Below are 22,969 nucleotides of genomic sequence, written 5' to 3'. Positions count from 1 at the left end.
TCATTATCTAAAGGAGTCCAAAATCCAGGTCAACGGCCCCTGGTACTAATCACTGGTTAACAGAACCATGGAGTTTCTATTATACCGTATTTACTCGTGTAAATGGCTTTTCGAGACGAAGAAAATGAAAAAATAAATCTCGCCTATAAAACCCCCCACCATAATTTGTCAGCGAACTATGACGATTCCGCTTCGAAGCGGGTACAAGTCTTATTGCAGCTCTGATGACATCACACAAATTTGTGAATAGTTTCGTCCGTATGACCTATGCAATGAAAACGCGTTGAATCCATGCGGTACATCTGTGTTTTGTAGTTAAGAAATGTCCACCTCTGTAGCAAAGGTCTACTGCAGCTCTGATGACGTCGCACAAATAGATGAATAGGCCTAGCTTCGTGTCCAAACTGCGCATTGCAAGCATGCATCAGTCATGCTATATGTCTGTGTTTCGTAGTTAATAATGTCCGCCAGCGTAATGGTTAGCACAATTAGTTGCTGTTTTCGGAGGTCTGACTTCGATTCCCGGTACCGTACTGCCAGAGATTTACGAATGGCAGGAAGGTTGATATGCGGTAAAAGTGGTACATGTAACTCCCCTCCACTGCGGGTGTGTCTAAAAAGAGCTATACCACCTCAGGATGAGGAAACAAGTTTACTTTAGTTGAGAAATATTCACCGCTGTTACAATTTATACAGCAGACGAGATCATTACCAAAGTGGTCGTTTAATATCTCATAACTCGGGCCAATATAGGTATATATTTGGAGAGTAGTAAGTTTAAAACATGATAAAAGCTATCCAATTCAAATGACTGTTTTATTCGCCAACGTACCTAACAAATAATAATAGAAATTTTATGTCCCCAGTACTTTAAACGATTTTTGGAGAAGCCAAACAAAACATACTAGGGTATCTATATATATATATATATATAAAAGTCATTGTATGTATGTGGGTGGGTTTGTACCACATCTCCTCCCAAACCATTGGAGCGATTTCAACCAAATTTGATACACTTATGACTTGGTATCAGGAGACAAACCGCGTGGGGGTAAGACATCCCAAACACCCCTGGGGGCGGGGGGGCGAGGGGGTCATATATAAAAATAAATGAAAATGGTGTCGAATCCATAATTTTCGGGGTCGCTGAGATGAATAGTGACACTCCAATTTTTTTGAAGTCCAAGTTCAGCCCCCTTTGGGGTGGGGGCCAGGGGGGAGTGATATATACAAATAATCGAAAATAATGTCGAATACATAGTTTTCGGGGTCGCCAAAGTGAATAGTGACACTCCGGATTTTCAGTATCAGGAGACAAACCACGTGGGGGTAAGACACGCCAGGAACCCTTAGGGGCGGGGGGCAAGGGGGGTCATATATAAAAATAAACCAAAATAGCGTCGAATCCATACTTTTCGGGGTCGCTGAGATGAATAGTTACACTCCGAATTTTTTAAGAGTCCAAGTTCAGCCCCCTTCGGGGTGGGGGTGAGGGGGAGTGATATATACAAATAATCGAAAATAGCGCCAAATACATAGTTTTCGGGGTCGCCAAAGTGAATAGCGACACTCCAGATTTTTGGTATCAGGAGACAAATCACGTGGGGGTAAAACACCCCAGGAACCCTTAGCGTCGGGGGGCGAGGGGGGTCATATATAAAAATAAACGAAAATAGTGTCGAATCCATACTTTTCGGGGTCGCTGAGATGAATAGTGACACTCCAATTTCTTTAAAGTCCAAGTTCAGCCCCCTTTGGGGTGGGGGCGAGGGGGGAGTGATATATACAAATAATCGAAAATAATGTCGAATACATAGTTTTCGGGGTCGCCAAAGTGAATAGCGACACTCAGGATTTTCAGTATCAGGAGACAAACCACGTGGGGGTAAGACACGCCAGGAACCCTTAGGGGCGGGGGGCAAGGGGGGTCATATATAAAAATAAACCAAAATAGCGTCGAATCCATACTTTTCGGGGTCGCTGAGATGAATAGTTACACTCCGAATTTTTTAAGAGTCCAAGTTCAGCCCCCTTCGGGGTGGGGGCGAGTGATATATACACATAATCAAAAATAGTGTCGAGTCCATACTTTCCGTGGTCGCTTAGGTGAATAGTGACATCCCGGGAATTTTTAAATTCCAAGTTCAGCCCCCTTTAGGGTGGGGGACAAGGGGGGAGCGATGTATAAAAATAATCGGAAAGAATGTCGAGTACTCTTCGGGGTCGCTGACATGAATACTGACACTCCGGATTTTTACTATCAGGAGACAAACCATGTAGGGGTAGGGCACCCCAGGAACCCACAGGGGCGGGGGGCGAAGGGGTGAGATATAAAAATCATCGAAAGTAGTGTCGAATGCATACTTTCGGGGTCGCTTAGATGAATAGTGACACCTCGGGATTTTTTTAAGTCCAAGTTCATCACCCTTTGGGGTGGGGAGCAAGGGGGGTGAGATATAAAAATAATAGTATTTAGTGTCAAATGTACAGTTTTTGGGGTCGCCGAGGTGAATAGTAACACTCCGGAATTTTAATATCGGGAGACAAACCACGTGGGAATAAGACACCCCAGGAACCATTATGGGTGGGGGGCGGGGGCTTGAGATATAAAGATCATCAAAGTACTGTCGAATACATACTTTTGGGGTTGCTGAGATGAATAGTGACACTCCAATTTTTTTAAGTCCAAGTTCAGACCCTTTGGCGTGGGGGCGAGGGGGAAGTGATATATACATGTAATCGAAAATTGTGTCGAATACATAGTTTTCGGGGTCGCCAAAGTGAATAGCGACACTCCAGATTTTTAGTATCAGGAAACAAACCACGTGGGGATAAGACACCCCAGGAACAATTAGGGGCGGGGGGCAAGGGGGGTCATATATAAAAAACGAAAATAGGGTCGAATCCATAGTTTTCGGTGTCGCTTAGATGAACAGTGACATCCCTGGAAATGTTTAATTTCAAGTTCAGGGGGAGTGATATATAAAAATAATCGTAATTAATGTCGAATCCACAGTTTTTAGGGTCGCTGAGATGAATAGCGGCAGTCCGGAATTTTAGTATCATGAGACAAACCACGTGAGGGTAAGACACCCCAGGCGCCCTTAGGACCGGGGGGTGGGGGGAGAGGGGGCTGATATATAAAAATCATCGAATGTATTGTTCAATCCATACTTTTCAGGGCCATTGAAATGAACAGTATAACTCCGGAATCTTTTAAACGTTGTTCATCCCCCATCGGGGAAGGGGGGGGGTTATATAAAATTATCGAAAATAGCGCCGAATCCATAGTTTTCGGGGTCGCTGAGATGAATAGTGGCACTCTGGACTTTTAAAGTCCAAATTAAGGCCCCTTTTGTGGTGGGTGGTTAGGAAGGGAGTTAGATATAAAATAATCGAAAATAATGTCACATCCATGGTTTTAGGGGTCCCTTAAATGAGAAGTGACACTCCGGTTGTCGTTTAAGTCCAAGTTGATCCCCAATTGCCAGGCGGGTGAGAAGGAGTCAAGAACAGAAAATATCCAAATGACCGAGATTAAGGATGTTTTTTGTACGTTCCAGTATAACTGTCAGCAGAACTTAATACAAATATTACCTACTACCTGAAAAAAATACTAAGGGGAAAGACACCCCTCGAAGCCTTGGATAAGGGTACGAAATGTAATCAAGACTGAAAATGACCGATATTAGTGTTGAATCCATACGTTTCAGGACTACGGGAACAATTTCAAACAAACTTGGTCACTTATGACTTATTATCAGGAGACAAAGTGCGTGGAGGTATGACAACCCTAGCACACCTACGACGGGATGAGGTGTAGAAATAATCGAAAATAGTGTCGAATCCATTCTTTTCGGGGTCGCTGGGATGAATAGTAACGTTCCAATTTTTTAGAAGTCAAATTTCTGCCTCCTTTCGCATAGCGGTGAGAAAAAGTGAAAAACAAAATTTCGAAAATGACCGAGAGAATGGACGCATGTGTGTGTACTGGACCTACTGTCTGGGGTAAGAGACTCCTAGCCTCTAAAGTAGGGGCGAAATGTAAATATTAACCGAAAACGACCGAAATTTGGGTCTAATCCATAGTTTTCGGGGTCGCTGAGATGAACTGTAACACTCTGGATGCTGTTTAAGATAAAGCTCAGTCCTACTCGGCAGGCGGATGAGAACTGGCAAAAAATTGAAAACGTCCAAAGGGACAGAGTTTAAGTATGTTTGTGTGTATGTTTTAGCATATCTTTCAATCAAACTTGGTATACACATGACTTACTTTATAGAAAACATTACTGTGGAGGTCAGATACACCTAGCCCCCGCTGGTGTTGGGGAATGAGAGGGGCTGACGTGCAAAAATAAGGAAAATAACAAATATTAATGTCGAAATCCATTGTTTATGTGTCGCTGATACGAACTGTGACGCTGTGGATAGCGTTTAAGTCCACGTTCAGCCTCCATCGAGGCAGGAGCTGAGAAGCGCTTAAAAGTAAATAGTATAAAATAACCGAGATTAGTGTTTACTCGATAATTAAATAATCTAAAACTTGAAGTCAGATACATCTAAATAACTCTAAAACTACATGATAAGTCGTAAAATCAACATCTCAAAAAGAATTCTATAAGCATTCACTTCATACTTAACTAACTGGTAATACAAATATTAAATGTAAACATTCAAAAACTATCCGGGCAACGCCGGGTACTACAGCTAGTGGGTTAATAAAAAATAGAGACAACGAACGTACGAAATTAAACATTATGATAATAAAACGCATTACCGCCACACCTGTAGATATCCATAAATGCGGTATATTTTCCTGTTATTTATTTTTATTTTTTCCGTTGAACTTTTGGCACTATCAGGGCGATAATATACCTAACCTACACAATGTGGTCTGTCTGATCTCATGGACAGCTGTTTACGCAAATCCTGATGTGATAAATGTAGAGAACAAGCATGAAATGTACTCTAAAATAAGGGTCTATGTTTCAACAGCCGCAGTTATCAAAAGAATGTTTCCAGTAACTATGTATTACATTCAGAAGTACAACTCGTAACATACGCTAATTATCAGCTGATGGTTTGGCATGCCTTCTACAACACGGCTTTATTCGGAAGGAGTGGCTTCTGCTACATACACACCAACTGGGAATATCAGAGACCATCTGGGAATAGATTTACACTGTTTAGACTCTATAGTCAGGAACAAAATTATTCTTAAAAGGTTAAAAAAGACGGGACCTCGTATGCTCTTGATTGCAGTGCATGGCTCAAAGAGAATGAAGCATGGCTGACGCGACTGACGAGACTGACGAGACACAGCAGTGAAGATGACGTCACTTAAAATGCCGACACGCCGGTAGCACGGCAGGGAAGTTGGCGGCGTAAGGCGAAAATTCAAATAAAAGCAGTGATCAGGTTTACTGTGTGGTAGGCCTACTGCTGAACTGACAGAGACAAATGATTGGCCATTAACTTCTTTTGTATCAATATTTAATCATATGATAACATGATACCCTTATCTCTTTCTTCTACGGGATCTAGTATGAAGTGAGACGAATCTTCGTAGACTGTTTTTACGGCCATATGCCCTTCCTGACGTCAACCTCAGAGAAATTAATGAGATGTAACGAATGACGTGATACGAGTAACTACAACAGACTTTCATATGTACCGTAGGCCTAAAAGTCGGGTTCACCATTTATTGTCTTTTTACGTTTAGAAATACTGTCTTCTGACGAAAATAGCCAGTATAACTTAAATACATTCTAAGTTTGTTAAATAACAGTATAAAATGTTTACACGTACAATTTGTAGCTCTTTATAACTTAGAAGTCATGTGTTCGCTGCACACAATTTTGAGGTTATCGCATATTGGACCCCCTTTACTATTTTTGGCTGTAAAAGTGGGAAAAAAGGGGGTCTAATACGCGAGTAAATATGGCAGTTGTACTATTCACAGGTAACTTAGACTCATTGTGTTTCCTGCATTGTGCTACTAATCACAGTTAATGTCGACCCATGGTATGTCACACACAATGGTAAAACACACAGGTAACATAAACCCATGATGTTTCGCACATAAGGGTACTATCATTATTATATTACATAAGGCTACTCCTCACAAGCAACACAGACCCAGGATGTTCCTCACATAGTGGGACTAATCACGGGTAATGGTATTCCCGTGGTGTTCCTCACTTAGGTGAACTCATCACAGGCCACGTATACTCATGATGTTGCTCACATAGTGGTACTAATCATGGGCAATATAGACCCACGGTGTAGCGCACATTATGGCAATGCCCACAAGCAACACAAACCCATGGCGTTCCTTACATAATACCACTACGCTCAGGCAATGCAGACCCATGGTTTTACTCGCATAGTGGTACTAATCACGGGTGCCAGCCAAACCCATGATGTTTCTCACTTGGTGGCACTAATCACAGGCAACTTAGACCCAGGGTGTTTCTCACAAAGTGATACTACTCATATGTAACGCAGACCCATTCTGAACACGTGTAACCAAACAGCAGAATACACATGATGACCATTATCACAAACAATGCCCATACCCGCATAATAGTACTGCCTATTGTATTGGGAACTGTTCCAGCCCTGTACATTGTTTTATTGTTGCCGAAACATATGAAAATGGGACGGCAATAATATCTGTTCATGCGTCCGACATCTTGCGCTAGCGCAAGGCGAAGCTCCTTGTAGCGAGCTGGACACGTCACGAGCAACGAGTCTGCAGGTGACGTCAATATCACATGTTACATGCCTCTCCATCGAAGGTACTAGAAAGAAAAGGCCTAACTTTTCAGCCGCTTAAGTTTCGGACATGAGACATGTATCATCATGTAGCTCATGTTCCAAATGCAAACATATATTAATTTCAGTAAATTCCGTCAAGGCATTCTAAAGATATAAGCCAATTTCATCTCTGTGACGTAGCAAGCAGCCTTGAGCCGTACTGAATATAAGCAGAGAGCCAGGCCAAGCAATTCAGTTCACGTCGAGTTCGCACCAATTTCACATCGAGTTTGCGTCAAGTCTACATTCGTTCACAGCTGGCTAGTATATCACGCTGCGCGCGTCGAACCAAATATTCCTGCGACCGGACCTTGCACTACTTAGAAAGTTTCGATGGCTAGTTGATACTTAGTCTTTGCGATACCAGTGAGTAACCTGTACATTGTGGGACTTGTAATTCATCTGATATTCAGACTTAAAAAATGAACGTGTGTAATTTCAAAGTCTTAAAGACTTATAGTATTCAGCAACAGTGGTAGTTGACACTTAGTAAATATCTTAGTTGACGTGTGAGTAACCGTAACCAACTTGGGGTTAACATAAATACTTCGCATGGTAATGATCTTGGACTATTTGAACTTTGAATTTCATGAGTGTAGGTTATAACACTTTGATTGTCTTGGGAGCCTAGAACACTGTCATTAGTGTAGAAGAACTGTTCACGCGTCATCACAACAGGCTGTGCTATTTAAAATTAATGCATGTGGACTAACTGTGTACTCAGTGTTATCATGAAGTATAGGACTTATACTTGAATAATTGAGGTATTACAAGAGAGAGTCGCTTATTTATTTTGCTGTGAAGTTGAGCAATTACAAACTGCGTTCCAAATTTAAGTTAATTTAACCTTACGAACAGTGAGCAGTAAGTGGTTAGATGAACTGTGCCGTGAACGATATTCCTCATGATCGTGATAGACGATAAAAGACTCGCTCCGACGTATTTCTCATCGAAGTGAATGCTGATAAATTGTGAAACAGACCAGTGATAACTGTGCAAAATCAAATAGTGCATGTTTTCGACGTAGAACGACGGAGATTTGGTACTACGCGGGAATGGTTCCAGGGGCGTGGTACCATGGAGCAGCTTGGGGCCTGCTGACAGCCGAATCCCAGATTGCTGTTCGCAGAATGGTTTTCCACTGTTCGAGAAGGCGTATATCAGGTGATGTCAGTGCTTTTCCATTAAATTCTGACTTTAAGCAGGACCTTTATGAACTAAGTCATTACGAACAAAGAACTTTAAAGAGTTTACTTAATTAATATTCTACTTGAACAGTATTAACGTTTTCCAAGTCAAGAAAGACTTTCAACAACAAAGTGCTCCTGTATACTCCCATTTATTAGAACTTTGAGGTATCAATTAAGTGCACTATTCATGGTGAAAGTATAACAAACTCCAAATTTGCCATATTTTTCATAACGTGTGCTCAGAACTTTAAAAGACTAGATTTGATTTCAAGTTTAACGTGTTCTCGAGAAGAAATTTGCTTTACTCAATTTATGTAGGAAGTGTAAATATGAAATCGCAAATACCCATAGAGAGAGAGACTTTAGGATTTCTCATTTATTTACAACATTCTTGATTTATGACATGAAGAATATGATGGACATATCAAATTGGGAAATATTATTCAGTTAAATTTCATTTGAATTAATTTCGATGTTCTGTTGTTTAAAAAAAAAAAAGGAGAATGAGGATTTATTTTCAATGAAATATTTATTATTTGGCGACACAATAGAAGGGCATTCCAAAGAATGAAATAAAGGAATGAAAGACGTAATATCTCTTATTTCGCCTTGCCATCCTCTCTCTGTACCATCTCCTAAGGACTCAGTACCCCTTAGAAAGACCTCATGCCATTAACAGTCAACTTTTCCTGGTACACTATGTAACGCAGTCCATAATGTTCTACATGTAATGGTACCAATCACAAATTCTCACAGTTCTAATGTCTTCATCGCTTGGTCACCTGTTTTAGTCACCTCTCACGACAGGCAGGAGATACCGTTGGTGTATTCTACATCTGAGTCCCCCCACAGAGCGTATATTACATATGTACTGCATTGTACGTATTGTTTTACATATTACTGTATAGTATATTAAGGCCTATACCCCTAAATGCACCATAATAAACATGTTTTGTTTCTTATAAACACAGTTTTAATGAACATTCCACTGTTCTTTTAGGTTATTTCAGTTAATCTGAACTTTTGTAAATCTGGTCAACTTATCCCTCACTCCAAATTAATGAGGTTTTACTACAATAACAAAATGTTAAATCTACACCATACAGCAAATTGCAGTGTTTCATTTAGGAGGAAGAGATCACAAACATAGAAATATCACTAATGAATATAAAGACAGATCACCAAGGAAGCGTTGTAGAGGTAACTATGTGCGAAAGTGGCGAGACAGGTGTTTTTTTTTTCAATCTGCTTCTATGGCTGTTATTTTAAGGACAGGGATGTGAAAGTGAGCACTGTATAGAAAGCAAAGCTGTTCTATATTTCTGTAACAGGTATGAAACAGGGTATTTTAAGAGAAATATAAACCTAAACAATAATTCACGATAATGAGGAAGAAGATGATTGTCATTTTACGAGGCCAATCACTGAGACTGACTGGACTGGATTCTTAACAACTGAACAGTTAGTTATACAGTAGTCCTGAAATACAAGAAAGAGAGAACAGAAAAGACCGAAAAAAAAAAAAAAAACCTTATTCCAGATCTTATGATCATCTCCAAATACACAGAGCTAAAAATGACTTTACTCACCAAACATTTTAACCTTGCAAAACCCAGGTGAGATGAATATTTTCAGTCCTACATTTTTGGAAAGTCTACAATCATCTCCAAATACACAGAGCTAAAAATGACTTTACTCACCAAACATTTTAACCTTGCAAAACCCAGGTGAGATGAATATTTTCAGTCCTACATTTTTGGAAAGTCTACAAACACTATTGGATATCTTCTATAAATAACATACAAATCAGTATTTGGCCACATAACACCTTGAACATTTCAAACTAGGAGTTCCAAATATACCTCACAGAGCTTTTGTAGTTGAAGGGAGTAAGATGTTGCCTTCCGAAGTCGCGATACCAGATGGAATTTCTTGCGTGGCTCAGTGTTAGCCTCTTGTCTCAACTGCATGGCATATCCCCAAGCCCGCTCAGCCATCATCAGTGGAATGTACAAAAACCTAAACAATGACATTTTTCTGTTATCACACCACTGATGCAGAGACAAACTGCCAATGAAATAATGAAAGTGGATTTGAAAAATTAACAACTGTCAAAAGTAAAATAAAGTTTTGTACAATTTTTGAAAATTGTTGTAATTCCCTACTTGCCTTCCAAGAAGTGGATGCAGTTAAATATATATATATATAATAAAGGGTTTTTGTCTGTACATTGCTCAGAATTTGAAAAGAATGGTATTTCTGCATTGATCATGTCCTCTGTAACAAGGAAATGCACTTTTTTACTTCTCCATAATTTCTGTCTGCCTGTCTGTCTGTATGTACGCACATCACGAGAAAACGGCTGAAGAGAATTTAATGAAAATCTGTATGTAAAGTCGGGGAGCGAGCCACTACAATTAAGCTATAAATCATTTTATTCACGCTGAATGAAATGGTAGTTTAGGGGAAGGCCTCAAATTTAATTCTCAAATATTTATATTATTAGTGGTCCTATCGATAAATACTACATAACTAAAGTTGCATATAATTAAATTTCCTATCATTTATGTCTTACACATTTTTACCGCACCGGCAATGATAACGCATATTCATGAATTTGTATTTTTGTTGCCAAGTCCATATCAACGCCGAGCCACGAGAAAATGGGTTAACAGAATTTAACGAAAATTGGTATATAGAGTTAAGGAATAAGAAACTACAGTCTAAGCTATAAACAATTTTATTCACCCTGGAAGAAATTGTAGTTTAGGGGAAGACGCCTAAAATTTAATTTTTAAATACCATGTTATTGGTCCCCTATCGAAAAGTACTACATAACAAAAGTAATAGAGAATACAATTTTCGATCCTTTATGATCTATTCAGTTTTACCGTACCGTCTATGATAAGAGTGGTATTTCAGAGTTGGAAGGAAACTAAATGTGAAGGCCTACAATATTGAAAGCGCATAACATTGATCAACAATTACATTACACTGACTATTGTTTGTTGTGATGTTCTTTGTCTCTTATGCTGCTAATCAAGTCCGATAGATGGGATTACTGCTGCGTACCGAATATAACAGCCTGACTGAATATTGGCGAGAAATAGCTGGGGAGTTTGAAAACTTTCTTCTTTAGCATTTCATTCCTCTGGTTCATAAATTTTCTGATACAGCTGGTATGTAACACACTGGTTTATCATAGTATTCCAGCTATTCAATCCCTACTCTGACGGGCTGTTTTGAATGAGCAGTGCGCACACCTAAGGCAGAGGTTCAGTAGTAGTAGTAGTAGTAGTAGTAGTAGTAGTAGTAGTAGTAGTAGTAGTAGGCCTATTCCAAATTATAGCACCACAATTCGCTAAATAACTCAAAATTCAACCCTGAAAAGAGTTGTTTCTTAAGAAAATAATCTTCCTCTTCACTTTTATTATTTACCGGGCGAGTTGGCCGTGCGGTTTGGGGCGCGCGGCTATGAGCTTGCATCCGGGAGATAGTGGGTTCAAATCCCACTGTCAGCAGCCCTGAAGATGGTTTTCCAGTTTCCCATTTCCACACCAGGCAAATGCTGGGGCTGTACCTTAATAAAGGCCATGGCCGCTTCCTTCCAACTCCTAGGCCTTTCCTATCCCATCGTTGCCATAAGACGTATCTGTGTCGGTGTGACGTAAAGCCACTAGAAAAAAATCACTTTTATTAAATTCTACATTCATCTTATTCCAAGATAGCAGTGAAGAAGGGGTTTCTGCTTTGGCTTGGAAGAAAAATTTGCCTCCAAGTCAGATAAATTTTTCCGCCGCCAGTGTAGTGAATTGAGATTTTCCGACTCATCGGGTACTCCTAGGAAACAGACAGTAAAAGGGCACATAGTTTTTGACCTGGGACTCTCCAGTATTCAACTCCCCCCCACCGCTGAAAAAAGACGAAGAGTGTTCACGGATCACGGCTGTCTGTGGCTTGGTCATTCCAGCTCTGGAACTTTGGACTGTAAGATCGGCAGTGTAGTACTGTTCGTTAAAAGTGGGAAAATGAGTGGTTTTTCATTTAACTGAGTATTTCATATGAAAGCATTGCTTTTAAACGCACCATTCCTACTGACGTCACTGTAATAACCTATGTTCATTTCAGTTGGGAAAACCACGATGACAATCTTTCTGAGGATGTACAAAGGCAGGTGGAGAGTGAGTTTCTGCCATTATAATGAAAACTCCTCAACCTGATTGTGACTGATGATAGGCAAGCAGGCCTACCATTACAATGAAAATTCCCTAACCCAGTCTTCACATGAGAAAATATGTTTGGTGAATTCCCCGTCGTATTTCTAAGGTAACGTTAAGAACTATGCAATTTAATACAATCTTGCTAAAACGTGTACACTACCTAACCTATAATTCTGTTTACGATGTAGAATTCCGTAGCGAAGCATGGGTACATCAGCTAGTCTATAATATAAACCATGTGTAAAACCTCACCATTTGTTAAACTAGCTAAAGTCTAATACCCCTCAGAGGCACCACGTAAATCTTTAAATAATAATGGAATTGAATAACTTTTTTTTTTTTAACTTTGGAACTTTGGACTGTAAGATCGGCAGTGTAGTACTGTTCGTTAAAAGTGGGGAAAATGAGTGCATGTGCAGTATATCAAAAGAGATTTAAAAGTATTGCATAGAATGTTAATCATCATCATCATCATCAATGTCCCACTCCAGTCGCCCGGGGTGTGGTTTACAAGCCTCCTCCACTCCCTTCTGTCCTAACACTTTCCCTGCTCCATTACTTCCGCCACATCCAATCAAGCTTCTCTAATGCACTACCAAATCTCATCCATCCACCTTCTTCTCGGTCTTCCAACTGATATCTTTCCGTTAACTTCTCTTTCCAATTCCCTTCTTGCTACCCGTTCCTTTCCCATTCTTTTTACATGTCCGAATCATCTCAGTCTTCCTTTCTGTATCTTCTGTACTCATCATCATTATTTCCCTTTATCCAGCTGTAGCCGGGTAGGGGCAAATATGGTTCCTCTCCACTTTCTTCGGTCTTTCCACCACTCCTCCTCCAACACTGTGTCCCAGTCCAGGTTTCTTTCTATAATGCTGCGTTGGATGGTATCCTATCTCAATTGTGGTCGTCCACGGCCTCTCCTTCCTTGGATTTGCATTTCCATCACCTTTTTTGGCATTCCTTCGTCGCTCATTCGCTTTATGTGCCCAAACCATCTTAGTCGGCTCTTCTCTATTCTATCATAGATTTTTTCCACTCCAATTTCTTCCCGGATTTTCTCATTCCTTATTTTGTCTCTTCTACTCTTCTGTATCATACTCCTCAAGAATTTCATTTCGGCTGCCTGTGTTCGACTCTCATCCTTCTTTGTCATTGTCCAAGTTTCTGCTCCGTAAGTTGTTATGGGTATGTAATACATCTTGTACATAGTATCCTTTGCTTCCATTGGCACATCTTTGTCCCATAACATAATTACACTATGATAGAAACAACTTCCAGCTTGAATCCTTTTACTAATCTCAGCATCCAGTCGAGCATTCTCCATTAATTCACTCCCCAGGTATTTAAACGTTTCCACTACTTCCAGGGCCTTGTCTGCAAGTCTAATCTGACCTTCCCCTTCTTTCTCCCCTCTAGTCATAACAAGAGTTTTACTCTTTTCTACACTTATTTTCAATCCACATTCTTCAATCTTCCCATTCACCACATTCAACTGTTCTTGAACCTTCCTGTCGTCTTCTCCCCAAATCACAATATCATCTGCAAATAACATCATGTTCATTTCTCTTCCTCCATATGCTGCTTTTGCTGTTCTCATGATGTCATCCATTACTATTGTAAACAGGATTGGTGATAGAACACTTCCCTGTCTCAGCCCACTAGTTATTTTGAACCAACTTGTCCTGCCAACTTGTGTTTGCACGCAACTACAACATTCCTTATATAATGCCATGATCATTTTTATTAATCCCTGTCCAATTCCTTTTTGCACCAGACTGTCCCAAACTTTCGTCCTAGGGACACTGTCATATGCCTTTTCAATATCAATGAATGTCATCACCATATCATTCCCGTACTCCCAATGCTTTTTCATTAGTTGTCTCATAATGAAAATGGGCTCTATTGTTGACCTTCCACTTCTGAAACCAAACTGATTTTCCTGTATCTGCTTCTAAACCCTCAACCTTATTCTACTTTCCAGTATCCTTTCCATTATCTTAGCAACACGGGATATTAGAGTAGTTCCCCTGTAGTTCTTCAAAACTTTCTTATCACCTTTCTTGAAAATTGGGATGATTATTCCTTTTTGCCAATCCTCAGGGACCTCCTTATTCTCCCAGACATTCCTGAGAACCCGATATGTCCACTGCAGGCCTACAGCTCCAGCTGCCTTTATCATCTCCACTGAAATTTCATCTATTCCAGCAGTTTTTCCATTCTTCATCTTTCTTACTGCCATTTCAATTTCATTCATTGTAATTTCTTTATCCATTTCTTCGTCAACTAATTGCCTTTCCTGGTCGTCCATTGAATGACTGTCATCCGTTCTTATGTTCAGCAGCTTCTGAAAATACTCTCTCCATCTATTTCTTATTTCTTCTGGCTTTGTTAAAATTATGCCACCTTCATTCCTTCACAAATCTGGTGTTTACTTGATCCCTCTTTTTGTTTCTTAAGATACCATACAGTAATTTATTGCTGCCCTGCGTATCATCTCTCAATGTCTGTGTGAATAAGGCCCAGCTTTTCCTCTTTTCTTCCTCCACTACTTTCTTGGCCAAATTCTTTGCCTCCACATATTTTCTTCTACTTTCTTCAGTCTTAGATGTTTTCCATGCTTTCCATGCCATTTTCTTTTCCTTCACTTTAATCTTTACCCTATCATTCCACCAGTGTGTTTCTTTGTCTTTCACATTTCCTGATGTTCTACCACACACCTTTTCTGCACATCCAACCAGTGCTTCCTTAAATCTTTTCCATTCCTCTTCAACATTCCCCACCTCTGTCCTGGGTACCAAGGGTATTATTTCCCTTTGAAATTCTTCTTGTATGCTTTTCTCCTTCAACTTCCATACTTTAATTCTTTTCTCTCTTCTTAATTGGGGTTTTTCAATCTTTCCAACTTTCAATTTTCCTATCACAACTCTATGATCTCTACCAAAGGCTTCTTCAGGCATGGCTGTTACATCTACAAGGTTCTTCCGGTGTTCTTTCTCTATGATTATATAATCAATCATGGTCTTTGTCCGTCTGTCTCGCCAGCCATACCTTGTAATCTTCTGACTGTTCTTCTTCCTAAACCAGGTGTTTCCAACAATCATTTGACTCCTCATGCAAAAATCCACCAACAACTCGCCTTCTGGATTTACATTTCCATATCCAAAGGGCCCTACAACATCTTCCTTTCCTTGTCTTTCCATTCCAACTTGTGCATTTAGATCACCCATCAATAGTACTTATTTTCTATCTGTCCACTTCCTCTAAGAAGTCCTCTAGATGTTCATCTATGCAACCAGTTTGTGGGGCATACAACTGAAATAGATCTTTCACGCCATTTTCAAACTGGAGTCTCATCATCACTCATCCAATCGCTGACGTACTTTGTATATTCCAGATATTCTTGGATTTCTCTTCTAAGTATGATGGCCACACCATTTTTTGCTTCAGGCCCTCCGCTGTAATACAGCCTGTATCCTTCTCTCAGAGAGATCTCCCCTGTACCCCTCTTCTTGGTCTCGCACAGTCCAAGTATGGCTATATCTTTTTCTATCATGAAGTCAACCAGTTCTTCTGTCTTTCCCGTCAGTGTCAGTACATTAACTGTTGCAATTTTGATGTAGATTGGTGCTGGTTGCCCATTTTTCACAGTTCCCCCAGCACCTGAAGAGCTGCGCGTCGCTTTTAGCAGGGGACGCCCTAACCTTTTCCGAGGTACCATATTATATATATATATAATATCTTCTGTACTAATGGTTCTATATTCAGCTCTTCTCCGATTTTAATATTTTTAATTCTATCTCTTCTTGTCTTTTTAACAAATGTTCTTAAAAATTTCATTTCTACTGTAGAAGAGACAAAATAAGGAATGAGAAAATCCGGGAAGAAATTGGAGTGGAAAAAATGAATGATAGAATAGAGAAGAGCCGACTAAAATGGTTTGGGCACATAAAGCGAATGAGCGACGAAAGAATGCCAAAAAAGGTGATGGAAATGCAAATCCAAGGAAGGAGAGGCCGTGGACGACTACGATTGAGATGGACGGATACCATCCAACGCAGCATTATAGAAAGAAACCTGGACTGGGACACAGTGTTGGAGGAGTGGTGGAAAGACCGAAGAAAGTGGAGAGGAACCATATTTGCCCCTACCTGGCTACAGCTGGATAAAGGGAAATGATGATGATGATGATAATGACTGCTTGGCTCTTACTATCTTGTCTCTTATTAGTTACCAGCGTTTCTAGTCCATATGTTACAACTGGTATGAAATACTGTTTATATAATGTTCATTTCGTTTTCTTGGGTACTTTGTCATCCCATAAAAGCTCTCTGACTTGATGATAAAATGTTGTACCTTTACTTAGTCTGTTATTAATTTCAGAGTTGATTTCATTACTTCCATTAATAATGCTACCCAGAAATGTAAACTGTCCAACATTCTCTAACCGTTCTCCATCTATATATATGTTCACTTGACTTCTCTTTTTCTATTTTCCACACTGCATGACCACAGTTTTCTTTTTACTAATTACCATTCCAAACTCCTTCAGATTTTCATTCCAAATGTCCAGTCTTCTTTGTACTTCCTTTTCTCCCTTTCTCCAAATCACCACATCATCTGCAAATACCAAAGCATTCACTTCATCACTACTGATACTCTGTTTTACATGTTTTATGATTTCATCCATCAATATAATAAACAAATAATGGTGATAGTGCACTTCGTTGTTGAGACCTTTATTTGTATAAAATGTTTCAGAGTCACCACTCCTCACTTGTACACTGCTTTTACTCCCATGATACAACATTTTTATCTTGTTAATTAATGATTTTGGTACATTCCTCTTCAGCAGGCATTCCCATACATGTCTTCTCTTAACTGTATCATAAGCTTTTCCAAATCCAAAAATACAAAGATGATTTCCTTGCTCCTTTCCATTATTGTTCGCACTGAAAATATCAAGTCTATTGTTGATCTATTCGGTCTAAAGCCATATTGTTCTTCCTCTTACTGTGTTTCTATTATATCCCTCAGTCTTTTGTCTATGACTTTCTCCATTATTTTTAGCCCATGTGATAATAGGGTTATACCTCTATAATTTTCAGATTTCTTCCTATTTCCTTTTTTGAACAGTGGTACAATGCTTCCTTGTTGTCAATCTTCAGGTATCCTTTCATCCTTCCATATGGCATTGAGGGCTCTGTATAGCTACTGTAGTCTAATGCTTCCTGCTGCCTTAATCATATCAGCAGTGAATTTGTCTTTTCCACTTGCTTTACCTTTGGTTATTGCTTTCACTGCCCTTTCAAGTTCCAACCATGTTATTGGGTTCCCTTCTTTTTTTCCATCTACTATTTCCATTTTCTCATCTCCTCCTTCTTCCAGTCATCTTCATTATAAAGTTAAAAAAAAAATACTTTTCCATCACCTTCTGAAGACCCTTTTCGTCATGTACTATGGATCCATCTCCTCTCTTTAATGCCTTGATTTTTTCTTGATTTATATTTTTCGATTTTATTACTCTGTATAATAGTTCCTGATTTCCTTGACTATCTTGCTCAATTTTGTAGGTAACCTCTTCCCAACATTTCTCCTTTTCTTCCTTGATACTCCTCTTTACTTGTAGTTTCAATCTTTTGTATTCCACATGTAACCTTTTTATCTTATTCTCATCCCTCTGCTACATTTTTTGCTTTTCCTCATCCATTTCTTTCTTCACCTTGTTCCTTTCTTTTATTTCCTTTCTTATTTTGTATGTCTCCTTTCCCTTAACCTTTGCTTTTGTTTTCCTGCGTACCTCAAATGCTGCTTCCACAAATGTCTAGTCTTAAATGTTATTGCTGATCATTTATATGGGTTCTTTCCGACATGTACTTATTTGTGAACTGAGATCATGTTAGGAAATGGTCCTGAAAGCTAGAATACCAATTGCTCTGGAATTGGGAACAGTTAGAGGAGTAGTTATCAGTAATAACCATTACCTTACCATCCCAAAGGTTTGGACGAGGGATTTTCAATTCGTACTGAGGAACAGAAAGTTTTATGTCTATGGAGTCTTGGTTGTAGGCAGCTCCATGTCGTTCATAAATAAACCAGCCCTCATGGATAATAAGATTTATTTACACCACACACAGTTTTAGTACACCTATGCATGTGAGATAGGTTACACTGATTACACCAACAAGACACAAACAGGCGTGATGCTCATGCTCACTCCACGCAGCCGAATGACGCTAGTTTTGCAAGCTATACCCTGATGCAATGTTGCATCGTGCACAAGGGTGCGTTCTGTATGTGGGGCGAGTTCATTCTTCCTGATGCCACCACATGTCCTTAAGTTAAAAGGCTCACAAAAGGTAGAAGAGTTCCAGTAGAAGTTTAGAATAGATACAAATACCAAGACAGACTAGATGTGGAGGCTACATGGATTGAGATGGAAGGATGACGAGGCGAACACTTTGGCATCAAGGAACCTCTAGTAAAAGACTGGGTGTTCAATATTAGACCTGCAACAACATCAATCACAAAATTGAGGCAAAACTGAAGGTCAGCAAGACCAAGCAAAGGATGCCCCTTGACATACAAAGAGTGGACAAATAATTGAAGAAAAGTCTGCAAAAGAAAACATAGGAGATAGGAAGACAAGCAACAATAGAACGTAGAGAAGGTAACTGCCGAAGCTCATATCAGGATGCTCTCAAAGAAAGCCTGGGCTGTGTTTACAAATACAGCCATTATTGGGTAAGATAAGGAACATAGGTACATGAAGTATGACTAATGTGTCATTCCTATGAAAAATGAAAATTGGCAGGGCACCTGAGAGGAGTATGATTGCTTATGAAATTCAGAGTCAAAATGTTTAATGGTATTATAGCTAGTACTGTTTCAGATTAGCAATTTTTTTTTTTTGGCTAGTTGTTTTACGTCGCACCGACACAGATAGGTCTTACGGTGACGATGGGACAGGAAAGGGCTAGGAGTGGGAAGGAAGCGGCCGTGGCCTTAATTAAGGTACAGCCCCAGCATTTGCCTGGTGTGAAATGGGAAACCATGGAAAACCATTTTCAGGGCTGCCGACAGTGGGGTTCGAACCTACTATCTCCCGAATACTGGCCGCACTTAAGCGACTGCAGCTATCGAGCTCGGTATATTAGCAAACTTGTAAAGGAGATGAAAACAAAGTAGATAGTTTCATGAAATAGTTTTGAGACTTAGTAATGATGATGTACTGTTACTGGTAGCAATATTAGGATTGGAGAAAACATGCAAGGGTATGGGGAAGAAAGTAAACTAAATTTAGAAGTTTTTATAAAGGGAAAACCCTTGTACTAGCATGAGATTAATAATGACAAATTGATTTTTCAGGATGTTAAGTTTTGTAACCCCCAATTACACAAATAACATTAATTATACTTTTGTATTAGTTGAATTTCTTTCTTGACTCTTTCAGAGCTGTCGGAAAACCATGATCATCTAAAACAATAAACCATTTCATTATCTAAAGCTAAACACTAATAACAAGTCTTGCCATTAAGCAATAACTGAAGGAAATTGCATCCTTTTCATTTACACTCTCGTGAATGTAAATGGCATTCATCAATGATTTAAAAATATTATTTAAAAACTGTGATAGTAATAAACTAAACTGAGCACTAACCTTTCATCTTTCACCATTGTTTCGGTTATGTCTTTCCTTTTGAAATGACGTTTATCACCCTGAGTAATATGAAGAACTTTCCGCAATCTTCTAATGCGACGCGTGCAATAGCCCCTGTAAAGGAAATAAATCAGACTTTAAAACTCATGATTAACAGTTTCATAATATTCAAAAGACTGTTAATTAAGTTAGTGAAACCCTGCTCAATACTACTACTAACAACACATTTTGAACACACTTATCAAGGAAACACAAATCTGTTCCACTAAGTAGAACGGCAATCAAATAAGCACAAACCTTCAGTGCGGTCCATAGAAGATACTAATGGTCAAAGGATCCATTATTTTGATGTTGTCCTGAATAGATGGAAGCAGTACTGTGAGTACTTGTACAAGGAAGAGGAAGAACAACCAATGACGACAGAATGGAGCGACTTTCAGAAAAAAACATATCTCACGTCACAAGAGAGAAATCTATACATATATAAAATATGAGTTTTGTCTGTACATTGCTCAGAATTTAAAAACAATGGTATTTCTGTATCAGTTGTGTCCACAGCAACAAGGAAATGTACTTTTTAATTTTCCGTAATGTCTGTCTGTGTGTGTGTGTATGTATGTATGTATGTATGTATGTATGTATGTATGTATGTATGTATGTATGTATGTATGTATGTATGCATGCATGCGCATCACGAGAAAACGGCTGAAAAATTTAATGAAAATTTGTATGTAAAGTTGGGGAATAAGTCACTACAATGTAGGCCATAAATAATGTTATTCACACGGGATGAAATGGTAGTTTAGGGGAGCGCCTAAAATTTAATTCTGAAATATTTATGTTAGTGGTCCTATCGATAAATACTACATAACTAAAGTTAAAAATTTCTGATCATTTATGTCATACATTTTTACCGTACCGGCTATGATAACAGAGATATTCACGAATTTGGATTTTTGTTGCTTAGTCCATATCAGCGCCGAGTCATTAGAAAATGGGTAAACAGAATTTAATGAAAATCTGTACGTAAAGTCAGGGAATAAGGAACTACAGTCTACACTATAAATAATTTTATAAGATGCCCTAATATCACAGTCGGAAGAAAACTAAACATGAAGGCCTACAATGTGGAAAGCTCATAGAATTGAACAATAAAATTACATTGACCATTGCTTGTTGTGATGGGCTTTGTGTCTTCTGCTGCCACTACTCTCCGATAGATGGGATTACTGCTGTGTATCGAGTATAACAGCCTGCCTGAATATTGGCGGGAAGTAGTTGGGGAATTAGATCTCTCTCTCTCCTTTAGTATGCCATTCCTCTGGTTCATACATTTTCTGATACTACTGGTACGTTACACAGTGGTTCACCATAGTATTCCAGCTATTCAATCCTTACTCTAAAGCACTAATTGGAATGAGCAGTGTGCACATTCAACAGAATAATGGCAGCTGTAGGGAGTTGCTTGTAGGGTAAGCTTTTACGTCATACATTCATGACGGCATCTCTTTTCGTAGACACACGAAGGTTTTAAACCTATCAATTTTTATATGTCTTTCTTTCCAGACCTTGTTTTTTTCAAAAAAGAAATTCTTAAGGTTTAAGCCACAATATGGTGGTCATGCAGCGCTGGGCTTTGCCATACGACAGGCAGTCTCATAACGCTTCTGACTACTTCTACCAGAATAGCTCAATTTGAAAGAAAATTCTACAAGTGAATGCTTTTAAATTTTCAGATATGGATTTAGGAACAATCCTTTTCCGAGGCTAGAATTTCGATCTCCCCAGTCAATACACTAAAACTACCAGATTCCAACAACGCTTGCAACGTTTTTCAAGTAATGTCGTTTATTTTTAACTTTGCAGAAAGACTGTTTGCAAGCAGTGTTAATCTACCTCATAAATATGTTTATATTTGTTTTGCAAGTTTTCCCAATAGTTCAAAATGAACTACCATTTTAAATACAGACAGCAATAATGGACATTGATTCCTTACAAAACGTTATGGTAGGCTTGTCGTATTTAAAATTATAATTCATTTTTTAACATTGAAAACAACAAAAGCTTGTGCAAGAAGCGAGTCATTTTGTGTAAATAATGTTTTTATATTCCATCTTTTGTCTTTCTCAAAAATGTCCCTAAAAGGCATTGGGTTCTTCCATTTTTCATTTTTTTCAATTTCTGATTTTCGAGTTTTGTACCACGTGATTTTATAGCTGATGAAGTCTCAAATAGAGACAAAACCTGTCCCTTTATATTTAATATGTTGTTTAATTAAATAGTTCACTTGTGAAGTGATTGGGTGGACCAAACCTAACACTGTTCCTTAGTTTTAAGTCTGAAGTCGTCAAGACACAAAGGGGTATACGTCAAGGCTGTATACTGTCACCAGTGCTCTTCGGCCTGCTTGGTTATCATGGCTGTTATCGTCTCAATGGTCTGACAGAGTGGTTAGCCGGTTTGAGTCCTACCGATAGAAAAAATTTTCATCATCAGAATGTTGGTCAGCAAGGTAGGAAAGGTGATGGTATACATTTTTCATTACTACATTGCGTGCCGAAAGCCTGGATTCACTTCAAAACTTCTCTGCAGTGTTCATATGGAGTGAGGGCATATGATACTGCTGATGGTGATTTGTCCGCTGGATGGAGATGTTAAGCCTTGAACAGACCCCCTGGTGTTATTCAACGAGCGTAGTTTCACCCTCTTCCATCGTTATCAACATAATCTCGCACACAAATGTGCAGGTCGCCATGGCCGCCAAATAGAAAAACCTACACTAGACGAGCTGAACACTTCCTTGGAAATCCCTGGCACTAAAAAAGTCATACACTAAATAACAAAATAAGACCAGTGCTTTTTATTATATATGTGGCAACTATATAATGAGAGCTGCACTAAATGGATGGAATGGTGAATTTCCTGTTGGAGGAAAAAAAAGTATCTAGTCTCCAATATGTAGATGACACAGTGATCACTGATGTGGACAATAGAGAAATGATGGGGCTTTTGGACGGTGTCAGAAATTAGAGCATCAAATTGGGCCTGCGGATCAACATGCAAAAGATCATGACGTCGAC

At 39.1% G+C, this 22,969-nt stretch overlaps 1 protein-coding gene across 1 annotated transcript in view; it reads right to left on the bottom strand.

Moving 5' to 3' along the window:
• Srp68 (signal recognition particle 68) overlaps positions 1 to 22,969 on the bottom strand; it is a 142,059-nt gene that overhangs the window by 87,304 nt on the left and 31,786 nt on the right. Inside the window, exons 3-4 of the mRNA XM_067149929.2 lie at positions 19,890 to 20,003; positions 9,872 to 10,028 (exon numbers count right to left, since the gene is read on the bottom strand). Coding sequence (XP_067006030.1) covers positions 9,872 to 10,028; positions 19,890 to 20,003 — 271 coding nt within the window. The remainder of the gene's footprint in view (positions 1 to 9,871; positions 10,029 to 19,889; positions 20,004 to 22,969) is intronic.

This window comes from Anabrus simplex, chromosome 6 (genome assembly GCF_040414725.1).
Source record: "Anabrus simplex isolate iqAnaSimp1 chromosome 6, ASM4041472v1, whole genome shotgun sequence".
Lineage (NCBI taxonomy): Eukaryota > Metazoa > Arthropoda > Insecta > Orthoptera > Tettigoniidae > Anabrus > Anabrus simplex.
This window is presented reverse-complemented; position numbering and strand designations above follow the sequence as displayed.